This window comes from Etheostoma spectabile, chromosome 12, assembly GCF_008692095.1.
Source record: "Etheostoma spectabile isolate EspeVRDwgs_2016 chromosome 12, UIUC_Espe_1.0, whole genome shotgun sequence".
NCBI lineage: Eukaryota > Metazoa > Chordata > Actinopteri > Perciformes > Percidae > Etheostoma > Etheostoma spectabile.
Window position 1 is genome coordinate 33,276,372 of NC_045744.1, and position 12,227 is coordinate 33,288,598.

A 12,227-nucleotide genomic window follows, 5' to 3' on the forward strand; every position below is an offset into this window, starting at 1 on the left:
CTGAGGACCACTGATGTCCATTGCTGTGGGTCACCCCATTTTATCTGGCAAGCAATCTTGTAAAGCTGCATGTCAAATGGTATATGACTGTAGCTCATGCCAAGCTGCTTGAGTGATGTGTCTTGGTATGTAATTGTACGGAGCACTGTATCAGGATATGCAGGAGGTGAGTCGAGCAATGGTCCAAAGACACTTATAGTTTTCATTTTAGACACACCTTCATCATTGAGATGAAGCTGGCGGTTAGCCGAATTAGCGGTTAACTAAACTAACGTTAGCTTTCCAGTGGAGGTGAACAGACTTTCGTTAAATGTCTATGGGAACAGATCGTGCAGTGTCATAAAAGTCATTAATTTGCGTTAAACCTGATATCATATGCACATGCGCAAACATATTACAAATGCGCAGGACGGATCGTGTACAGACAGACTTTATTGCCGAACACAAACCTTAAGTTATGTTGTACCAAAAATGATCCGTCCTTAACGTTTCGGTTGTTTGTGATTAGCTTGTTCGATATGGCTATGAGCTAATAACGCCGGCGTTCTGCTTTAAGGAAGACGTGTTAGTTGGTGAAACTACTCCCTTTATGATTAAGTTTTCCATACATTTTTAAATGTTTCAAGTACTAAAAAAGTACTCTAGTAAACTAGACTATGCCCCCTTCCTTTACAACAGCTAGCTGCCACACCTTATTTGCGTGAAAACATGACCGGACCTCAAAAAATGTAAACAAATTTAGGTTATCAACATTCACATCAAAGAGCAAGAGCTCCAGGGATACTGAAATGTACGATTGTGTTAACCATGAAAATAACCTAAAGGTTTGTCCTAAATTAATAAGAAATGTGTCTAAATGTATCCAATTTTGTTATAGAATCACAATTTTGAAGTCTGAAAGTGCAAGAATTGAATTTAGCATCTTCAACATCTTAAACCACTCTAATATTGTAGAAAATCATTGTAAAGTTCAAAATCTATTTTCAATCTGGACGATTATGCTAATTATGCTAATAATGCTAATTATGCAAATTGCTCAACATAGGAAAATTAGCAGCCGTCATTTTCTGTATACTGGGGACCCATACTTCATATTTATGCAATAAAACTTTGGTGTACTCAACATTTCTGGGTTCACAATGGGGCTCTATGGGCTGGCTACTAGACTAAAGCACAATAGTAGCCCAACGTTTCCCAGTATCTGTCTATCCACTTTGATTATTGAGCGAGTACTACTTTGATTATGGTTTGCATTTAAAAAAAGACTAAAAAAAGTTTGACGTTTATTTTTGTTATTTTTTTATTATTTTATGAAACTAAAGCTAGAAAGTCACACAACTTTAATTAGACGTTAGAAACTCATGCTGCAGTCATCATGTCTGAAGAGGTTAGGTATACAGTCATTTGAGTTTGTGGAAAAAAACTTTCACAATGCTCATGATTCATTTAGTGACTTTGATTGAATAAAAGACAACTTTTCCAGTCATATTTCGTAATTGATCTTTAAAATTGTGTTAAAATTTCATTCTTGTGAACCTAAGCACGTGTATCGTCTCGTCAGCTGGGTATCTTATCACACTCCTAGTATTTACAAAGGAATTCCTCTCATCTGCATTTGTACTGTATTAAAACATCTATTCATTTTGTTTTAATGCAGTACAATGTTGCACAGTGTTACACAAATACAAAAAAAATGTAAAAACTGTTTCCATTTCAAATAAGCAAGAATCTAAGGGCAACGTCTTATTGTCCAAGGCAAAACTTGGTCTTTGGCAACCTACTTCAGATTATAACAAAAGAGTTTGGTCAGCCCATTTAATAGCAGACTCATTCCTGCAGTGAACTTACTGTGAAAAGCACAAAATACTTTTGGTTGTTCTCCCCAACACAGTTATTGACCCAGGGGCAGTGGTGGTCCATCTTGCGTATGCAGCGTTTGCAAACACTGTGGGAGAGACAGCAAGTTAAGTGTTAAGGAAAAAACAAAGAAAATGTATACTGCATCAACCCTTCAAGACAACAATAACTGTAGAAAAGAAGTTACATACAGCAGGTTGACATACGGAATTAAACATGGAGGCTGTGTACTATCTTCAACAAAGACTTATTATAGACTAGGTCAGCCCCCTGATAGCAACACATTCAGTATTAGTAAACACTAAGGAATAACTAAGAGAAACGCACAATAAAGTTTGAAAGAAAAGAAAAACTACAAGTGGCACACAGTCAAGCATATTGTCCGCAGCGGACTTACCCTTGATAATTACACTTATTTGAAAAACATTACTGCAACTCAATTATGTAAGGTTACTAACTTAAAACACAAATTATGTTGATGCAGGCAAAGCACACACACTCACCGGCTAAGTCTGTCTCTGTACTCAATCTGGCATATTTGCTGTCATAACGGGCCAGCTGGGTATGACTGAACTGAGAGTCATTAATCAATCAACCACGGTTAAAGTGGGCTGGAACAATCAAAAACTTAGGAAACTTTGACATACAGTTGTGTTCAGAATAATAGCAGTGTGTTTAAGCAAGTGAATTATGCTTAAAATCCTTAGAATAGCTTTTAATTCCATAATATCAATGCATTGGCATTGGCACTGCACATTCAATTCCAAATCAGAGCATGACCAAAATTGATCACGTTTGTGTTATGCCTTTACAGAAAGTGAAGAAAAAGTTATATTAGGCTGTTCAAAAAAATAGCAAATGTTCTATGGGATTAAGGTCCGTGGACTGGGCTGGCCACTCCATAACATCATTCTTGTCTGGAACCAAGTCTTTGCTCACTTACTGGTGTGTTTTGGGTCATTGTCTTGCGAAAGACCCATTTAAAAGGCATTTCCTCTTCAGCCTGAGGCAACATGACCTCTTTGAGTATTTTGATGTATTGAAACTGATCCATGATCCCTGGTATGTGATAAATAGGCCCAACACCACAGTATGAGAAACATCCCCATAACATGATATTTGCACCACCATGCTTTACTGTCTTTACAGTGTACTGTGGCTTCAGTGCATGGGGGTCACCGGACAAACTGTCTGCAGCCTCTAGACCGAAAAAGAACAATTTTGCTCTCATCAGTCCACAGAATGTTGTGCCATTTTTCCTTTGACCAGTCAATGTGTCCTTTGGTAAATTTAAACCTATTCAGTAAATGTCTTTTTTCAGCAATGGGACTTTAAGGGGGCTTCTAGCTTCTTCTGATTGTAACAGTACTCACAGGTAACATATTGAAAGGTTAGCTCCATGGTATAACACTGAAACTCGCAAATTAAAGCAAATATCGCGGAAACTTGAGAAGATCTGGCGCTCCACCAAACTGGAAAATTCTCGTTTAACCTGGCAAGATAGTCTTAAAACGTAAAGGAAGGCCCTCCGTAATGCCAGAGCAGCGTACTACTCGTCATTGATAGAGGAAAATAGGAACAACCCCAGGTTTCTTTTCAGTACTGTAGCCAGGCTAACAGAAGGTCACACCTCTACTGAGCCAAGTATTCCCATAGCTCTTAGTAGTAACGACTTTATGAGGTTCTTCAATGATAAAATTATAACTATTAGAAGCAAAATTCACCAAGACCTGCCTTTAACTGGCTTATCTCTAAACTCAAGAACCTTAGAAACAGCTGTAAAACCAGATATATGTTTTGACTGCTTTGCTTCACTTGATCTTTATCAATTTAATTCAATTATTTCTTCATCTAAGCCATCAACCTGCCTCTTAGATCCCATCCCGACTAGGCTACTTAAAGAAGTTTTACCATTAGTCAACACTTCACTACTGAATATAACCAATTTGTCTTTATTAACAGGCTATGTACCACAGAACTTTAAAGTAGCTGTAATTAAACCTCTTCTGAAAAAGCCAAACCTTGATCCAGATGTTTTAGCCAACTATAGACCTATATCCAACCTTCCATTTCTCTCTAAGATTCTTGAGAAAGCAGTCGCCAAACAGCTGTGCGACTTTCTGCATAGCAACAGCTTATTTGAGGATTTTCAGTCAGGATTTAGAGTTCATCATAGCACAGAGACAGCACTTGTGAAAATTACTAATGACCTCCTAATTGCTTCAGACAAAGGACTTATCTCTGTACTTGTGTTATTAGATCTTAGCGCTGCATTTGATACCATTGACCATTATATCTTATTACAGAGATTGGAACATTTAATTGGCATTAAAGGGACTGCTCTAAGCTGGTTTAAGTCTTATTTATCAGATCGATCTCAGTTTGTTAATGTTAACGATGAATCCTCTGTGCACGCCAAGGTTAGTCATGGAGTCCCACAAGGATCTGTGCTCGGTCCAATCCTGTTCACTTTATATATGCTTCCTTTAGGCAGTATTATTAGGAAACACTCCATAAACTTTCATTGTTATGCAGATGATACTCAATTATATCTATCAATCAAGCCGGATGAAACTAATCAGTTAGTTAAACTTCAAACGTGCCTTCAAGATATTAAAACCTGGATGACCTGTAATTTTCTAATGTTAAACTCAGATAAAACTGAAGTTATTGCTCTCGGACCCAAGCACCTCCGTGACGCACTATCCAAAGATATAGTTACTCTGGATGGCATCACCCTGGCCTCCAGCACCACAGTGAAGAATCTTGGAGTCATCTTTGATCAGGACATGTCCTTTAATTCCCACTTAAAGCAAATTTCAAGGATCGCCTTTTTTCACCTACGTAATATTGCAAAAATCAGGAATATCCTGTCTAAAAATGATGCAGAAAAACTAGTCCATGCATTTGTTACTTCTAGGTTGGATTACTGCAATTCTTTACTATCAGGCTGCTCGAAAAAATCCATAAAGACTTTACAGCTGATCCAGAATGTTGCGGCACGTGTTCTGACGGGAATCAGGAAAAGAGATCACGTTTCTCCTGTTTTAGCTTCTCTGCATTGGCTTCCTGTAAAATTTAGAATAGAATTTAAAATCCTTCTTCTCACCTACAAAGCTCTTCATGGTCAGGCTCCATCTTATCTTAAAGAGCTTATAGTACCTTACAACCCTAGGAGAGAACTACGCTCCCAGAATGCAGGGTTACTGGTGGTTCCTAGAGTCTCTAAAAGTAGAACGGGAGCCAGAGCGTTCAGCTATCAGGCTCCTCTCCTGTGGAACCAGGTTCCAGTTTGGGTCCGGGAGGCAGACACCGTCTCCACATTTAAGAGTAGGCTTAAGACTTTCCTTTTTGATAAAGCTTATAGTTAGGGCATAGAATCGAATATTGTTAGGGAGTAGTAGTTAGTCACATAGTTTTCAGATTTATCTATCATATAATATAACTAAAGGGAGACTTGGCATACAGCCCGATCCGGTTGGGGGAGTTCTGGCCCGGCCGGGCTGGAGCTCTCTTTACCTTGTCTGTCTTGGTTTTGTTGTAATAGTTTTAGACAGCTTGGGACTTATTTTGATACACTAGTTAGGGCATAGAATCGAATATTGTTAGGGAGTAGTAGTTAGTCACATAGTTTTCAGATTTATCTATCATATAATCAAGAATATAATAGAACTAAGGGAGACTTGGCATACAGCCCGATCCGGTTGGGGAGAGTTCTGGCCCGACCGGGCTGGAGCTCTCTTTACCTCGTCTCTCTTGGTTTTGTTGTAATAGTTTTAGACAGCTGGGGACTTATTTTGATACACTGAGCTCCTCTCTCCTCTATCTTTCCATCTTTTCATTTATGTGCATCCATGTCCCAGAAATGCTTGTTACTAACCTATTTCTGGGGAGTCATTCCCCGGAGTCCTTATGTTCTTTTTTCCCCAGCATGTTCCCTTGGATCAGAGAGGCTCCGAAATCAGGGTAGCAGCTATTGCCATGGTTCCGCTACACGTTCTGTGATGCCATGTTCAACTGCTACACTGTGGTGCCCTGCTACGTCCTGCTACGTCCTGCTACGTCCTGCTGTGCCTTGTAATGCTGCACAGCGTCCTGCTATGCCATGAACTACCACAAAGAACTGCTACAAACTACTAATTTTTTCTATTTTTGTTATTGCCACTCTTCATTCTAACCCCAACCGGCCCGTCAGACACCGCCTACCAAGAGCCTGGGTCTGACCGAGGTTTCTGCCTAAAAGGAAGTTTTTCCTCGCCACTGTCGCACTGTTGCTTGCTCTGGAGGAAACTAGAACTGTTGGGTCCTTGTAAATTCCGGAGTGTGGTCTATCTGTAAAGTGTCTTGAGATAATTCTTGTTATGAATTGATACTATAAATAAAATTGAATTGAATTGAAATTGTATGTGTTACGTTAACCTGAACACAGTAGCTAGCTGAGCTGGACTTGTGTACATTACATGGACGGGCATTAAATTGTAATAAGATCCTACTGAAGATCTATGTGTATAAGTATTATTTAGTCAATGTTATGTACCGGTCCAGCCAGTGCTTTGTTCTTGGGGGGGAGACGATCTGTTTTTATTTGGGGGGAGAAGTTTTTTTTATTTTTTATTTTTTTTACCAGCCCAGCACTGCTATGTGCTTTGTTATGGGGGGGGCAACTCTAGTCACATTGTGTTTTATTTTGGGGGGGAGATGTAACTGTAGCCACTGTGTACTTTGTTCTTTGAAGAGGCAAATGCTCAATGGTGTGAAATTGTTTTTCTATGCCAGACTGGTAATACATACTGTGCCATAAACTCCAACATGCCTACACTGCGCATGTGGTTCAATTTTTTTAAACTTTATTTAACCTTTATTTAACCAAGAAAGTCCCTTTTGAGGTTAAAAACCTCTTTTTCAAGAGAGTCCTGGCCAAGAGGCAGGCAAAAACACAATTTCAATTTTATTTATAGTATCAATTCATAACAAGAGTTCTCGAGACACTTTACAGATAGAGTAGGTCCCAACAGTTCCAGTAGTTTCCTACAGAGCAAGCAACAGTGCAACAGTGGCGAGGAAAAACTTCCTTTTAGGCAGAAACCTTGGTCAGACCCAGGCTCTTGGTAGGCGGTGTCTGGCGGGCCGGTTGGGGTTAGAATGAAGAGTGGAAATAACAAAAATAGAAAAAAATAGTAGTTTGTAGCAGTTCTTTGTAATAGTTCATGGCATAGCAGGGCACTGTGGGCACTACAAGGCACAGCAGGATGCAGCTGGGCACCACAGAGTGTAGCAAGATGAACATGGCATCGCAGAACGTGGAGCGGGACCATGGCGACAGCTGCCACCACGATCCTGGAGCCTCTCCGGTCCGAGCGAACATGCTGGGGAAAAAAGAACAAAAGGACTTTGGGGAGTGACTCCCCGGAACTAGGTTAGCAACAACATTTCTAGGACATGGATGCACATAAATGGAAAGAAAGAGGAGCTCAGTGTGTCAAAGGAAGTCAGGAAGGTCAGGAGGGTCAAAGTGTGGGATAGGATACAAACCCTGGTTAGGGTAGGGGGGGAAACAGTTTAGGGTCAGGAAGGTCAAAGTGGGGGATGGGATACAAACCCTGGTTAGGGTAGGGGGAGAAACAGTTAGGGTCAAGAAGATCAAAGTGGGGGATGGGATACAACCCTGTTAGGTTAGGGGGAGAAACAGTTAGGGTCAGAAGGTCAAAGTGGGGATGGGATACAAACCCTGGTTAGGGTAGGGGAGAAAAAGTTGGGGATGGGGTACAAACCCTGGTTAGGGTAGGGGGAGAAACAGGGTCAAGAAGGTCAAAGTGGGGGATGGATACAAACCTGGTTAGGGTAGGGGGAGAAACAGTTGGGGTTAGGGTCAAGGTCAAAGTGGGGGATGGGATACAAACCCTGGTTAGGGTCGACAACTATGACGAGATGACAATCAATTACATTTATAAAAGTTATACAACACAGATATTTAAAAACATTTACAATGTAAACAGGTTATTTCAGGTTCTCTCAATCTGGATTTAAAAGCATTTAAGGAAGTAAGTTCAGATAATTTCAAGTCTTTTTGCAAAGAGTTCCATGCAAAAGTGGAGTAGACAAAAGCCCTTTTTCCTAGATTTGTACGGGCAAATGGAACAATGAGCAGCAAGTGATCATCTGATTGCAATGAATAGGAACCAACACTTCTCCATGTGATTAAACTACTGATGTAGGATGGCAACAGACCTAGCATGGCCTTATAGATAAAAAATGCCAATGCCCTGATCTCCTGTTTGACAGTGATGGCCATCCCACTCTGGAATACAAGTCACAATGATGGGTTATGTTAAATTATCTCGATGATCCCCCCCGCTACGTCCGACGACTGGGCAGTTAGATGACAGTGCCCCAGATATACTGCATCCTTTGGTTGGTACCCATGTCGGGGTGTTGGATATTATTGGTGGAAGTTTTATGGCGGACATGAATAAACAGGGAAGTAGATTGACTAGATTAAACAATGTTTCTGGGTAAAGGAAATCTGGTGCCCGCCTTTACGTTTTTGGCTGATTGGTCACGTGAAGTAGCAGCTTTATGCCCCGGGGGATGAAGTTTTGCCTTGACTAGAAGGTCTTTTAAGTTAAGGTTCTTCTTATAGGCCGAAATGATTTTGCAATGTTCCGGTATGGTAGTGTGGGAGAGTATTGGGTTGAAGTTTTCTTTGATCTTTTTGTTTGCCTTTATGGCATATCCTGAGTAAGTTGAAATCAGGGGGATGACATTTATTTTGGTGAGGATTTCAGTTGCTGGAGTAGGGTTTGAGTCCTTCGGTCTGAGGATTGCGCTCTTTTGGGTGTTCCGAAGAAAGGATCTCGTGTAACCCCTCTGTCTAAGCGTTTTAATTAGAATCCTTGTTGCATTTTCTTTATCAGCAGGGTTACTGCAGATTCTCTGGAATCTTAAGAGTTGTGATTTTAGTATACCCTTGAAAACGTGTTGGGGGTGGAAGCTTTTTTTGTGAAGAAGGGCGTGTGTGTCCGTTGGTTTGAAATAAACCTTTGTGTCCAGGATGCCCGTTTTTGAGAATTGTGGTCCTTTGAAGACAGTGGTGTCCAGGAAATTGACCTCACTGGGATTGGGTCGAGGTCAATGGAGTCATGGTGATCATTTAGGGTTTGAACAAAGTTCTCAAAGTCTTTATCGGAGTGTGTCCAAATGCCCCATATGTCGTCCAGGTACCTGTAGTATTTTTTTGGACACTTATCACACTTGAGGAAGGCAGTTTCTTCCCACTCTGCCATGTATATATTCGCGTATGCTGGTGCAAAACGTTTGCCCATTGCTGTTCCTTTGATTTGTAAGTAATATTTGCCGTCGAATTCAAAGTCATTTTGGGTAAGGCTCAAATGTAGCAACTGCAAGATTTCATCATCCGGTCTGTCAATCATGGGGTATTTTTTGAGCCATTTCGTTATTGTCTCCATACCCTTGGGTATGTCAATATTGGTGTATAAACTTTTGACATCCATCGTAAAAAGTTTACAGGGTTCGTTAATCACAGTTTGTTTGACTTTGTGAATAAAATCGGTGGTATTTTTCAGGTAGCTTGGATGATTAGTTGACAGTGGGGTTAGGAAGGAGTCTATGTATTCTGCAATACCATAGCTTTCGCTACCACAGTCGGAGACAATTGGTCTCCCCGGTGGAATATTTTCAAACCAGCTGCTTCGAGATTTATGTATTTTGGGAAGAATATAAAAGAGTCTTGTCCTATAGGGGGCCTGTCCTTTGAGATATGTGCATTCCTTTTTTGTAAGGTAACGCTTTTGTCTCAGGGTTTCCAAAATTATTGATATTTGGGTCGCAGTTTTGTTTTTGATAGGTTGTGACAATGTTTTATAGTAGTTGGTGTCTTTGAGCTGACGTAAGGCCTCTTTTACGTAGTTGTTGCAGTCCATTAATACGATTGCGCTCCCCTTGTCTGCGGGTTTGATGGTAATGTCTGTCCTTTCTTTAAGATCCCGCAATGCCTGTTCTTCTTCATGTGTTAGGTTGGGTTCATCTTCAGTAAATTTGAGTTGGTTAATCGATTCTTGGTCCTGTTGGATCAGTACTTTTAAGGATTGAGGTAACTTCGAGGGTTCTGGTTCCCAATCAGAGGGTATGTGGAATGGTTTTGATGTGGGGGTTGGCGTTGGGCCAAAGTAGGTATAGAGTTTTAATCGTCTGTGATATTGTGTTAAATTGACACCAAGGGCATTTCTTTTATTTTAATTTGTCACTGGGACGAATGAAAAGCCTTTTCTGAGAAGGTCTTTTTGAGGGTTTGTCAATTGTATTGTTGAGAGGTTCAATACCTCTTTGTCCTCCGTTTGGGGGACCTCCGTTAAGGTCCCCTTTAGGCTAAAAAAGATTTCCAGTGTTTCCACATTTCTGTTGCCGTTTTGTTGTTCCAATGGAGTTTGTCCGGACCTGTGGAGAATTTCTCCTTTTGTAATCTCGGGATCTGATATCAGGTTGTTGAGAAGTGTAATGTTATCACGGAAGTACTGTGGTAAGTTTTCCGAGGAATTTATGGTCGGTATGGAGATGGTTGTGGGAACGTGGCTCTTGTTGCCCTAAGCATGGCCTGAAGGTCTTTTTTAATTGGGTGGGTTGTTTATCTTACGTTGTTTAGACCAAAGGATAAAATACCTTTTGTACGTCGTCCGAGGTTGGCGTTTTGTTTTTGATATGTGCCGCACGGCTCAGATTAGCGCCTGGATAACAATCCACTTGTATGCGTGGGTCATTTATGAGAGGTAGTCTTGAGGTGTTTGAGTCCCCCAAGATCAGGATCCGCCTAGTTGGATTCAGGGTCCAGTTTAGATACTTGTTGCCCTGGTGGTCGTGTGACTTGTAAAGAGGGTTTGGTTCAGATGGGTTTGGGTTTGTATTTCCACTTGATGGTGGGCTCAGTATTCCGTTTTGTGTGTCTGGTGTAGTTGGTTTCTCTGGGGTCCAAAAGGTTTGTGGGGACCGGCGGTGTTCTGGGGATCCAAAATTGAGTGAGCATCTTGCATCGCCAGTTCGTCTTCTTTTAGGTGTGGGGATTGACTCTAGTTGTTGGGGTATTTGGGTTTGTTGGGTAGGGGTGTTCTGTGTTGCCCTGTGCGGGGTTTTAATTATGGTTAGTTGCGTGGAAGTATCCGGAGGGGTTTGTATTTAGAATATTTTTTCTCTCGCTTCACCAATTGTTTTGTCAGTAATTCTTTTGAGATCCCTTCTGGTCCACCTCGTGGCTACCACAAACGCTTGTTCCCAATCCTCTCTTGGAGTTGGAGCCAGGTTGTTTGTGCAGTCTTCCAGGATCTTCTGGTAGTGCTCTTCAAGAATTTGGAGGGTGGTAAATGTCCAGTTTCTGGCGTTACCCGTTTTGAGTAGGTTAGTTACGGTGTTTGGTTGTGCCGGCCGGGCAGTGTGTATCGTTTTTTTTTTTAGTTATCTTGAAGCTGGCTGGAGTTGGGGTTGTTGGTCCACAGTTGGAACGTGTGAGGTGGTGATAGATTTTGATGAATGATGCCATATTTTTCACAATAGTGCGGAAGTTGTTTTCCGGGTTGGTTGGGTCTGCCATGGTTGTAAACCTAAAGGTTTGTGGAAAAAAGAGAGAGAGGAGAGGAGAATTGGTTGGATCATTGTGTACTGGAATTAAAGTAAGTCATGTTGTCTAAAGGCACTGGCTGGGTGAGGTTATGTTAAATTATCTCGATGATCCCCCCCCCCCGCTTCGTCCGACGACTGGGCAGTTAGATAGGGGATCAAAGGCGGTGCACGGGCCGGCGCACGTCAGTATGAACCTACAATTCCTACAATGTCCACTACCATATTCTCCATTTTGTTTTTTAGCGGACATGAATAAACCGGGGAACAGAAACTCTTCACCGCATCTGAGATGACAGTGCCCCAGATATACTGCATCCTTTGGTTGGTGCCCATGTCGGGGTGTTGGATATTATTGGTGGAAGTTTTATGGCGGACATGAATAAACAGGGAAGTAGATTGACTCTTCACCGCAGTCGAGCTGACAGTATCCCAGATATTTTGTGTTTGTTTCACAGTTTAAAATCACACCATATGTCTGGTCTCCTTCCCACAAGAAAGGGGAGTCGGAGGACCAATGGTCACATTTGTAGATGAAATTTTAGTCAGTGTGTTGAAAAGTTGTTTTTAATAAGGAGACTAGAAGTGGTAAAAAATTAAGGTTTTACCGGGTTGAATTTAGGGTCTGGGCTCGATCCAAGTGCTAGGTTTTAGGGTTATGACAACGTAATTTATTAGGGTTAAATTCTCAAGGTTAGGTTTAAGGGTTAGGGTTAGGTTTCAGGTAAACTAAAGGGTTATGGTTA

At 41.2% G+C, this 12,227-nt stretch overlaps 1 protein-coding gene across 1 annotated transcript in view; it reads right to left on the reverse strand.

Moving 5' to 3' along the window:
• LOC116699439 (palmitoyltransferase ZDHHC3) overlaps positions 1 to 1,970 on the reverse strand; it is a 50,129-nt gene extending 48,159 nt beyond the window's left edge. The window contains exon 1 of the mRNA XM_032532001.1: positions 1,849 to 1,970. Within this exon, the coding sequence (XP_032387892.1) occupies positions 1,849 to 1,920 (72 nt within the window). The 5' untranslated portion in view covers positions 1,921 to 1,970. The remainder of the gene's footprint in view (positions 1 to 1,848) is intronic.
• Between the last annotated feature and the right edge of the window lie 10,257 nt (positions 1,971 to 12,227).